General features: G+C 39.4%; 1 protein-coding gene across 9 annotated transcripts in view; it reads left to right on the top strand.

Annotated features, from left to right (window-relative positions):
• Positions 1-12436, top strand: part of PKHD1 (PKHD1 ciliary IPT domain containing fibrocystin/polyductin) — a 277474-nt gene that overhangs the window by 173567 nt on the left and 91471 nt on the right. For all 9 annotated transcript variants that reach the window (XM_064448230.1, XM_064448231.1, XM_064448232.1 and 6 more), the window contains 2 exons: positions 8198-8311; positions 10272-10359. In XM_064448230.1, coding sequence (XP_064304300.1) covers positions 8198-8311; positions 10272-10359 — 202 coding nt within the window. The remainder of the gene's footprint in view (positions 1-8197; positions 8312-10271; positions 10360-12436) is intronic.

Here is a 12436-nt window from a genome sequence, read left to right as displayed (position 1 = left end):
GATCACTGCTTGACCTTTCTCAAGATTGGTTTCATGAACTTTAAAAAAAGAATTTGTTTGTGTAATCACCTCCTGAGGAAGTCTGCTCTGATATTTGTTTGTTGTTAATCTCAGGGGACTGTTTAGTTAATATAGTACTGGCCAGAAGAGTTATTTCACTGCCTTGTGTTTTTCTTTGGAAAAAGGGATTTGAAAGCCTAATCTGGGAGGTTAATATATATATATATACTTAAAAGAGTCTCAGTCATTTCTTACTTACACTCTTTTGTAGTTTAAATGTGGTTTCATATTGGTTTTAAGAAAAAGCATGTGTTCATTGCTAAAAACACTTATTAAAAAACATTGAGTCACTTCTTTGCTGCACAAACTCCCCTCCAGCACATCTGTGAGTAGTAATGATATTAAAAGCCAAACAGGTATTTGCAGCTGTTAAATCGTAGTCCAGCGTCTTCTGGAGAGGTATCCTTGCTCTGGTTTCAACTGTGAGATGATAGGCGGGTAGAGACTCTGCAAGTTTCCCACATCTTACAGTGGCTTCTACGTTTGCTTGTAAAACTGGGAGTGCATGCTTTTTTTCCCTTCCTCTGTCTCTTCCCATGTGTGCGAGGCCTAAAGGTAACTTCTTGGAGCCCATCTGTCCAATCCTGACTGTTCCATGCCCAAAGGAAGGTTTAGAAGCCCATCTGTCCAAATCTACCACACCCTAAAGAAATCCTGACACAAAATAGATAATGAGACAGTTTAGTAAACAGATTTAATAGATGTGGACATCAGCATTGCCTGAGCAGGATCCGAGGTTGATATCATGTGAGCCAAATCCCTAGGTCCTCCTGTTGTGTAACATCTCCATGCCCTGTTTTCAGCACAGAAATCTTTGGTCACATGCTGTTGCTTCTAATTCAGACTTTCTGATAGAGCCCATGTATTTTGTTCACTTCAACTGACAGAGAATAATGACAAGTTCTACAAGCAAAACTTGGACTTTGGTGCCCTTCACAGCACTTGGAATCTTTTCTGCAGGGAAAAAAGTCAGATGGTAAAACATGACTATAAGTGATGATAAGAAATATATAAAAAAGGGGAAAAATCAGTGTAAAATTGGAGTTTATGAAACATCAACAAGAATGTAATTAATTTTATTAAAATGGTAATTTGCAGGGAAATGGGAATGAGAAAATACAGTGATAGTTGGGAGATCAGAATTCTTGGGACACCTTTGTTCTTGGAGGGTTTGTCATCACTTTCGTCTTCAATGTATGATCACAATCTAGTGTGAATTTTGATCAGCAAAATCACTGGGAAACGTGAAATGATGAAAGCTCTGTAAAGGGCTTCAAGAAGTCTGTCAGAGCCCTCAGACAACCCAGAAGTAAAATGTGTGGATCTATCCCCACAGTAATTTCTCAGGGTTCTTCTAGCCCTTTTGTGTTGTTGGACCCAGGGAGACTTTCTGATTGCTTTTTCTCCAGTAGTCCGAGCTCCCAGATAAAGAGCTTCTCTCTTTCTCTTAAACTTTCAAAGTCTCTTCTTTGATGGTGATATTTGCAATAGCATTTCAGAAACACCATTTATTTCTAGCTCCCTGTGTTGTCATGCTGTAAGAAAATAGCTGGTTTTGCAGTTTATAGAAGGAGAGTTTGAGGTTCAGAGAGATTAAGTGATTTGCTAAATACCATTAGCACACCTGTGTCAGAATGAGAAAGGAAATGTTGAGCTCAACATCTCATAGGTTTTTTTCTGGTTCTCCGCTAAGGTGGTTCCATTCATTTTAACCCATAAGTCAGCATTAAGGTACAGCTGATATGTGCAGAAAGTGCCCTGTTCCACTGCTGAACCAAGCCCTCAGCTCCTGATAAAGCTGCAGAAAATGCTGAAGGTCATTTTGCACAAATTGATCCATTGGTCTTATCCTGAACTCCACTGTACTCAGCTGCTCTTTGCTGGCAGGCTATTTTTGCTTTTTATAGTAGAACTCACCAAGTAATTATCCAGATAGGATTTCTCTTTTTAGTCTCAACTCGTCACATTCTTTTTTTTTGCATATCTCGTGATGGCTGCTTGTCAGTCATGTCACTCATTTGAGGCAAGAAGCCTAAGGTCATCATTAGCTCATGGCTTGATTGTCTGGAGATGAAACCCCAGACATTTCTGATGTCTCTTATCTTGCTTGTGGTAAGAGAGCTCTAATACGTTCATTCCCCTCCTTTTCAGTACCAGTAAGAATACCCATGTTGACTTCCCAAAGGGTAAGTGACTGTACTTTATGAAATGGCCATGTGTTAGTAATGGTTAATATTAAGCCTTATAATGGCAATTATAACACAAGTGAGATTCACCAACTGACTATCTTTTCCATCTCCAGCACCTCTAATGTGTGGGTCCCATCTTATTTAGCTGTGATCCAAGGCCCACCCTGCAGTCACATAGCATCCCTGGACAGCTATTCAACTTGTGTGAGATGGAGTGCTATGGATGTATTAAGATAAATTTTTCATCCATGATCACAGAAAAAGCAGTTTGAAAAGTTCATTGCCCCATCTGCATCCCCTTCAATTCATCTGTCAGCCTCCGTCTGTTTGGTCATTATCCTTTTCAAACCACTTGGTTTCTTTTGACTGATCTTATCGTCTAGGGAAGGGATTTGGTTCACCTGTTTAAGATACCCAAATTTAGGTGTAACATGTGGACATCAGTCTGTGAGCTGGCTGTTTCAGTAGCCAATCTAATCAATGGAGCCAATGCAGTCAGTCAAACTCACCAGTACAGGTATCTAGAGCAAATTACAGTCTACACTGTATTGTCTGATTTTTGTCAGCTCAGGCAACCAGAAAACATGGAAATATCTGCATTAAGGAACTTAAGTGGAGGTATATGAATCTCCCTGGAAACGTGGTTCAGTTGCCTAACTATAAGGATTTTGTGTCACTTTGGGCACCCTCAGGTGTCCCACCTGGCCTCCAGCTTCTGCTTAGAAAGCCACCGTTCTGTCATTGATCCCTGTCTTGAATCTGCCAACAGCTCACAAAGTGGATTTGGAGGCTGCTAGGACTCTCAGGCAGCATTAGACATCTATATTTAGGCATCTGAATCCTATGCTACGTGTCTCATTTCTTATTCCTTGGACTTTCATCTCATTTCTGACCGCTGGTTCCTACTCCACAGCTGTCTTCTCTCATCTCTTCTGTTTATTTGGCAGAACCACCTGTAAGAGGCATGTGATGTCTCCTTTACAGCTGCTTTCACAGGCTTCTTTGCAGAGCACAGTCTGAGCACCTGAAGGAATAGCTCAGGAAGGAGAGCCAACACTAGATGACTATCCAGCTGTGCATTGACCATGAATAAAAACTCCTCAGACTTCCTGGTGACAATATACCACTGTTTTCAAAATATCTGTGTATGTAGAGTCCAAGAAGATTTGAATTCAGGAAACACAGTGGCTTATACTGAAGATGGTCACAGCAACCTACTTAGCAAAGTCTAGCTGCCAATGGAAAGGAGGGGATCTTATCTCAGAGATTTCCTTGCTCTTATATACAACAGCTGTTGCAGAGTGCTATGTTGTAAAGAAAGGAAAGGTTAGAAGGGAAGAAACACCCACTATTCTGGGAAAGAAATGAATGGGTGTTGCTATGGGAAAAAAATACACAAAAAAAAACCTGTCAGGAAGAACATCTGGAATAAAACTGAAATATGAAAACAATGGAAAATGCTTTTGAAACTTAACAGCAAACTAGATGCAGGCTGCAGCCCAGAACAAGTGAAAATCTGGGTAGAAAAAACACACCTCTCTCTCTGTTCTCCCCATTCTTTTTTTCTACTTTTGTATCGTGGGTTTTATCCTAGCTAGAGCTTAGACCTGATGGAGGATCTGTGTTGCAAACTAGGCATCCAGGCCTCAAACTTCTTCAGGAAAGTATAGAATCACAAAGCCATAGAATGCCCTGAGCTGGAGGGGACCCACAAGGATCATCAAGTCCAACTCCTGTCCCTGCACAGGACACCCCAAATTCACACCATGTCTCTGAGGGCCATGTCCAAGCGCTTCTTGAATATCGCCAGGCTGGTGCCGTGATGCCTCCCTGGGGAGCCTGTGCCAGGGCTCCACCACCCTCTGGGGGAAGGACCTTCCCCTAATGCCCAGCCTCACCCTCCCCTGGCACATCTCCCTGCCATTCCCTCGGGTCCTGGCGTTGGTCACCAGAGAGCAGAGACCAGCCCTGCCCCTCCTCCTGCCCTCGGGAGGGAGCTGCCGAGCGCCATGAGGCTGCCCTCGGCCTCCTCTGCTCCAGCTGAACAACCCAAGGGACTCCAGCCGCTCCTCGTACGGTTTCCCCTCTAAACCCTTCCCCAACTCCGCGGCCCAAGTATTTAACCAGAGGTGACTTTATTAGCAGCATAGGTTGTTTCTCATACATAGGATTATCATATATGGGTTTCTTTTGCACTGTGTAGTGCACATGTTGTGGTGCCTGCACTCCCTGGAAGAACAACAGCTTTAGATACCCCTTGTGGAAGGCCATACACCTGCAGTGAGGTCATCTGATGTGACATCAATCATCAGAGAGACAATGAAGGCACAAACCTTCTGTGCAGTGCCTGTGCTGAAAGCACAGCTCATACAAAGTAGCACGCTTGCTGCCTGCTCACAAACAGATTGACCTGTGTCTGCACTGAAGAAATGTCTGAGATATCAAGAGTGGACAAACCACTGCTCAGGAGCACTGCTCAGGCTGGCAGATACATTTCAAATCTGGACAGATGAGTAAATCCTTCAAATTCCAGATAAAATTTCCAGTTGGAAGAAGATATTCTTGAGGAAGCCCTGCCTATTTTCTATATATGCTGTCACTAGTCCCTCCTGACCTTTTCTGCACATCTCACCAAACACTTATAGCAGCTTCTGATAGTGATTCCCTTTTTTCTAGTTCTCTGCCAGCAGTGTCTTATAATCTCACCTTATGATCGTCCAGGTTGCTAATCAAATTGATAAGCCTTCCTGTTGTAGTAGGAGTATGAAGTGGGATCCATTTCTGCATGTCTCATGTGCAGGATGGGTAATTTGACAATTTGATGTGATCTTATGCAGGATTTGTTCACCGCAATAAAGGGGGGCAAGCAACCTGAAATTTTCACTTCCAGAGTTCAAAGACAGGTAGTAAATCCCAGATCGTTCACATATCTGTTGCAGTAATTATGTCTCCAGTGTTGACGGCACCTTGGTAATTTTAACAAAACTACTTAGAGCTGTGATTTCATATGCCAGTTACTTCATAAGGTGATGAAACTTATCCAGCCCCAGTGAGTTGTGTGCATTAACTATTTTGGATTTCCCTGTGAGTAAGCTGAGGTAGCTTCTGTTTCCATATCCTCATTTTCATGAGCCATTCTGTAGAGTTGTATTTAGACTAAACCACAGCACATATCTCAGACCTTACTCAGCTTTTTCCTAGGTTTTCTTTTGTTCTCCTTCCATTCACACAGAGAGCATGGCCTTTTAAAGATCTGTTTTATTATAATTTGAACATTCTTCACATTTTTTCCCTATTCTTCATTTCCAAATTATTGCTGTCTTTGCTGGCCCATCTCTCTGATTTTCTTTTTTTGCCCATTTTGTCAGCTTATCTGCTTACTTTCAGCATCTTCATACTCCTTCAGGTCATTGATAAAATGTTGCATACCACAGGGCTTGCAAGACCAGAGCAGAAACAAACCTGCTTAAGTCAACGTCCCCATTCCAGTCAGCCTGTAAATTAATGTGTGCCATGTTCATGTTGTGCCAGCGTAGTTTGTTAATCAGAAAGTTTTGTGCTACTAAGTCAAATGCCTTGGAGAAGCCAATTATATTATATCAAAGCTATTATCTTTATCTGCTAAACCTGTAATCTCATTAGAAGATGATAACAAGGAAGTTTCACAGGACCTTTTTTCTATAAAACCAGGTTGATTGGCATTAATTATATCATCCACCTTTAATGATTTATTAATTGTGTTGAGAGTTGGACATTCCATTTTTATTTATTTTTCCCCTAGAATCAGTGTCAAGCTGACAGGCCTGTAATTACCTGGGGCTCTTACTTTTATCTTTGTTTGAAATATTGGCACAATATTAGCTTTCTTCAAGTGCTCTGAGACATCATGAATGATCCCAAACTTACTGAAAAGTCCACCTTAGTAATCCAACCAGTTTCTGGGCACACTCTTCTGTATCATTTGCATTCAAGTTACTGAAATCCATTAATTTAACACCATGGAACTATTAATGGAAATAAGCAAGTATTGAGGTTATTTTGTTCTAAATATACCTAAAAGGAATCTGACATTTCTACTCATACATACCTCCTGTGTTCTTTTGTGTCATATACCATGTACAGCTTCCAGCCACTGAAGCATTTCTGTGAACATTATCTTCCCATTTTTTTATTTCTTTTATAAGGATTTAATATGGTGATGAGTTATCATGAATAGTTTTATTATACCTTCTTTTTTTCTCACTCTGATTATATTTTTGTTTTGTGTGAGTTTCTTTTCTTTAACAAGGGTAATATTCCTTAACCCATTGTCATGCTTTTTAGGATTAAAAATAAAAAATTTTAGATAAATGTCGATCTAATTCTTTTAAAGGAGTGTAAACTTCAAATTCAAGCCTTTAGAATTCACATTTCCAAGCATTTGTCTGTGATTGTTAAGCCTGGAAGCCTACTTAAAAAATCGTTTTAAAACTGAACTGAGATTTGGGTATATCACATAGCTATTTTTAACTGACTTAACCAGCAGAAATAGTAAATGCTTTGTAACCAGCAGTAAAATAATAACACCGGCAGTAACACCAACTGCCATTCATAATAATAAATAGTAATAATCCCCAACTTTAAGGGGACATCATCATGATTAGGAAATGGTAATTGTGGATAACATTGTAAGATCAATATAAAGGTCTCCAAACATTTTTGTTGAGTCTTTATTTGGTTTTCAGTGTAGCCAATAACTTCATCCCAGGGGGCAAGGTTGACCTGAGCATTGGGAAAGGTATGTCCAGACTGAGTATTTTAAATCACAACTTGCTGTGAGGGTGAAGCAGGAAAACAATCACTCTGTGTACAAAAATAGACACAAATATCTACGCAACTCTTCTGCTGCTGTAGCTGGACATTTGTTTGATCTAGTGCATCAGTGGTGAAAGCCCTTATCACTACTTTTGCTTTTGAAAGTAGTGTTTGGTTACAGCCCAATTCCCAGTGTCTCCTGTTCAAACCACAGTTATGGGAGTTTAAGCACCAAGTCAAGGATGGGTTGGATGGACAATGGGTGTTGAAAGACTGAATTCCCTACATGTCCCCAGAGAAGATACAAGCTCTCTGCTGTGAGATATATTACAGGAGGAGCATGCAAGTCTTGTACTGTTTGTCTTTTACACATTTAAAACATGTACAGAGAATTTAAATATCTGCAGGTTCAGTCAGAGGCTGGTGGAGAACAGTGAATTTATTTATTGATTTCACTGAAGTAAAAAATACTCCTCTTTAGAGGAACATTTCTTTAGGATACAAAATAATCTCTCTTTTCCAAACTAGTAATTTTTAAATATTAAAAGAACATGACAGGCCAGCTAATTTTGTACAGATATGTATATATATTTTTTAGTTCTACATCTGCTGCAGTTTTCTGTTGCATAATTGATTTAATCTCTAATTTTAAAGGAATGCTGAACTCTCTTACTGGACTCCGCATACATTTCTCCAGGGCAAAAACTGTCCTACTTTTTCCTCCTTAGTATCTGTTTAGTGCTGGGCCATTTTCTTCTGAAACTGTAAACTACCCTCGGTGAAATAAATGAAGTCACAGTTGGAATACAGTTTACTGTACAGACTTATCACCACAAGATACGAGCACCATCGCACAAACGAAGACTTCCTGGGCATTTTCTTTTCCCCTGCTCTTTTCCCTCAATCTTTCCATTGGTCTGAAAGACCACTCTACCCATCCTGGCTGCAGAACTCATGGTTACCTGGGAACTGGTGAAATTGTAAAGGAGCAGAAAAGCAAAACTGGGCTGAGGAGGGAAATGCTATTTCAGTCATTTGGAGCTTTAAATTTGGATTCATGCACCCCAGTTCTGCCCCCTCCCCCCCCATTTCAGCATTACACAACCCATTGATACCATTTTTGGTGGCTTGTTGCTGTTTTGTCTTTATTGCAGGTTCTTTTCAACAACCCCTAGAAAGAGATTTAAAGCTGCTGATCCTTCTTCGGGCATCTGAAGGGATTTACTGTGATCGCCTGGAGGAAATAAATGTCCACCCAGGGAGTATTGGTATGAGAGATGAGATCACCTTTTTATAGGAAACCAGTCTTAGGCAAAAGCCAAATCTACCACTGTTGAGCATGTTACTATGTCATATAGGAAAAAAAAAAACTAACAGAAGTACCTACATTCTTTGAGCTAAAATTGTTAACTTTCACCAGGTCAATTCCTGGATTTTCTGTGGATTTTGTTTAGGCAAAAATTGACAAAAGTAATCGAACAGGTGTCAAATCCTGAGGTCTTTATATTGGAAACTGGAGAGGACTTAAAAGGACTTACACACGCGTACAAGGACTTGGTCTTGGTTCTAGATTTGAGATTTGTAAAAGGTAATTGTCAAAGTTGAGAGTATTCAAACCAAGATGACCTTGTTGAGTGGAGAGAAATGCATATTGCCATAGGGTGTTTTGTCTCACTTATCTTCGGATGAAACAAATTGCCCTCAAGTTTCCAGGCTAGGATGATGAACTCAAACTCATATTGTTGTTTTTAGATGTCTGACTTAAGTGAGATGAATTACATCCAAGAGCTACTGGATAGATCCAAATACACACATTTAAATATTTCCGAACATTTGGACTCATAGGAAGATTGAAAAAAGAAGGTTTATGCTAACTTACATCTCCTCATATAACTACGGTTAAAGAAATGTTAACTTTTCTGTTTTCCATGTTTTAAAACATGCTTTAAAAAATACTTGAGTATTGTAAGACTTCATTCATTGATGAACTTCTGTAAAGACGGCAGAAATTCAAACTGCTATCAAGAGAAATTGCCTCGATCAAGATTTGTAGAATATTAGAGAAATTTAGAGAAAAACAAATGAACAAACAAACAAAACCCCCAATTTGTTTCTGATAGTGACACTGAGAAATTATTGCGCACATTGATCAAGCAATTACAAACTTCTAACAAATAGCTAAGTGGAATATTTGGAAGGCAATACAGAAACCTAATTGATTCTGGGTTCTGAGGGGAATTTAAGTGTAAATTACTTAGAAGTTGACATATAACAGGAGCTAGCAGTTTGACTTCCTATGATTTTAAGGGCTAGAAAAGAAGATAGATATGTTGCTGTGGTTTAGCACACTGCCACGGATCAAGTAAGACTTCACAACTGTCCATGCTATCCTCTTAAACCACCGCAAATGCAAGATCATGGAATTTATTTTGAATGTCTGTCTTGGTGGGATAATCAGGGTTGCATTACCAAGATTTGCCGCAGTCTTCTTTCGGACTATAGTGATATAATATGTCATGGGAAAAGTTGTCCATGGAGGAGATTAACCCAAGCAGTAAAATGGGTTCACTACATGCTTCAAGCACAACCCCTCTGAAGCAATGTGCCACTATTAGAGATGCAGAACAAATGTTGAACTGACTCAAATTGAAAGATTTCAGATCAGGTCAACAAATTGAAACAAAACATTTCAATGTAGGAAATCAGAAATTTTTCATACATTACACTGAAATTTTTCAGTGTAATCTTCTTGGAACATGTAATCTATATGAAGAGCTTCTATATTTTGTGGGTTTTTGCCATGGTTTTGGATCCCCTTTCAAGAAAAAAAATAGTGAATTTTTCACAGATCAGAAATATAAATAATAGCTGAGTGATTGTTGTCTGTCTTTCATTCCTGGATTTTTTTACTTATTTTGTTTACTTACGTAGATACTTATTTTTAAGGTAGATACCTTTGCCTGCAATTCCAGTTTGAGTTAATGAGTTTTCTATGGCACAATCCCCTTTCTTGCCTTTACATGGGATGGTTGTTTTACTTTATTAATGATTTATTTCTAGTTCACCTTGTAATTCAAGTGGAGGCTATGTGCTGTTCTTACACTTTATATAAAATATAGAAACATATTTTAATAAATATAAAGACTTCCATGTATTTAGTTATTCATTCAGTTCTTCTCAAGTCACTCTTTCTGCTAACTTTTGATCTCCTGCTTCTGTTTTTTCCAGGGGTTTATGGAAAGGTACAAATTTATAGTGCTTATCCTAATACATCTTGGACACGTCTGGGAACTAACATTGCTCCTGGCAATGAAAGGTGGTATTTTGCCCAAATATGCCTCCAAATATTAAGTCTGGGCTCCTGTTCCTATGACTTCTATTAGTATTACTCTTCTCATTTATGATAATGTCGAAACTATGTCTAGGTAGAAGAAAAACAATGATGCTACCCTTTGCAAGAAAACTATACTATTTTTAGATTCATTTTAGTACTAAAGAACAACGAAGCTGAGATTTTCTTCTTTCCTTCTGTCCTTCCTTCTTTGTCCTTCTTTGTTTGCTTATGCCTTTTTCTCCTTCCTTCCTTCCTTCCTTCCTTCCTTCCTTCCTTCCTTCCTTCCTTCCTTCCTTCCTTCCTTCCTTCCTTCCTTCCTTCCTTCCTTCCTTCCTTCCTTCCTTCCTTCCTTCCTTCCTTCCTTCCTTCCTTCCTTCCTTCCTTCCTTCCTTCCTTCCTTCCTTCCTTCCTTCCTTCCTTCCTTCCTTCCTTCCTTCCTTCCTTCCTTCCTTCCTTCCTTCCTTCCTTCCTTCCTTCCTTCCTTCCTTCCTTCCTTCCTTCCTTCCTTCCTTCCTTCCTTCCTTCCTTCCTTCCTTCCTTCCTTCCTTCCTTCCTTCCTTCCTTCCTTCCTTCCTTCCTTCCTTCCTTCCTCTGTCTCTCCCTCTGCTTTTCTCTTTCTTTTTAGAAGGAAGAGATGTACTCCAAAATGGCATATATCTTGCTGATTAGGATGTTAATTTTGGTTTGAGAGACCTACATTAAAATCTCGTCTCTGACTTAAGCAAAACTGGGATATGAACCATGTTCTTCAAGATCTTAGATCAGTGCTTTACAAAGCAGCTTCTGGAGTGAACATCTTAATTTCTCCTATTAGAGTCAATCTTTTTTTGTATGTCTAATTAATCTCAATGGGCTTAAAGACTTCAAGGACTCCTCTATAGTCTGAAGGGTAAGGTTTCTGTCTGGAATGTGAGGTTTCCAAGGTATAGACACATTTTCACTTAACCTTGGCAAAAATATCTTTGAAATGCTACCTTCTATCTCCCCTGTTGCTGCCCATCCATAAGCCCCTGCAGCAGACTCATCTTCATGCTCACTTACCCACGATTTCAGTCTGAAGGCTTAGCCACAACTATCACCTAAGGCAGGTTAGGAGGACTTGCCACAGATTAAGTGAATAGGTGTCTATGGCCTGAAGTTCAAACCTTTCACCTGAACCAGAGAGCTTGTTTGCATAAGGAAGTCATCTGTAAGTGAGATCCTTAGTGCCCCACCATTAGTCAGTGTGGGACGGGCACCTGCTGGCTCTCTCTGGAACTCTCATTCTAGACTCTGCCTTGCACAAAATTTTCATCACTTTTTTCTGTAATTCTTCCAAGTGCTTAATTTTAAACCGAAATACAAGTATTCAAAGAAAAAAAATCTATTAGGCTTAAAAAAAAGTAATTGGAAGAGCTCTCATCTGAGTAGAGGTAAAATATCAGCATTTAGGGAAGGAATTATTATTTGTAAACTCATTGTAGAGATGTGCATTGGAGGCACAAGAGCCGCACAAGTAGGATTCATTTGTTGTTATCTCTCACAAAGTTGAGTGTCTAGTGTAGATTAATTGTTTAGGATTGTTGTATAGTCAGTGGGGAGACAGATACTTCCAGATGTTGATTCAAACCATGCAACATTAGTTTCATCCTCTGGAAACTTTTCTTTTTCCCTGATTATGATGGCAGTTCAGAATAAGCAGATTCTTGACTGAAGCATGCCAGTTAAATACTTGGATGAAGTGGAACCAGGCTAGTATTGGTCTGCTGCCCAGATGTTTCATATGAAACATCATGAGGTGCTAAGATACAAGTATTTGGAGATCATTCATCCACCTTAAATATGGCACAAACAGTTGTTTCCATTGTTAAAAGAAAAGAAAAGAAAAGAAAAATAAAAGGTATTTATCATTAAAAGTTTACTAATGTCCAGCTAAGAGTTAATGTGGTTAGGTACAGGAAATAGGCAAGTCAGTGCTAGAATATGAAAGCTGAAGGAAGTGGCATTTTTATTGACTGAGAGAAACTGCTGTATATATTTTCCAGCATGAATCAGAACATGAGTTAGGGAAGGACTTATG

This window comes from Phalacrocorax carbo, chromosome 3 (assembly GCF_963921805.1).
Source record: "Phalacrocorax carbo chromosome 3, bPhaCar2.1, whole genome shotgun sequence".
Classification (NCBI taxonomy): Eukaryota; Metazoa; Chordata; class Aves; order Suliformes; family Phalacrocoracidae; genus Phalacrocorax; species Phalacrocorax carbo.
Note: the sequence above shows the minus strand (reverse complement) of the source record. Positions and strands in the feature narration are given on the sequence as shown.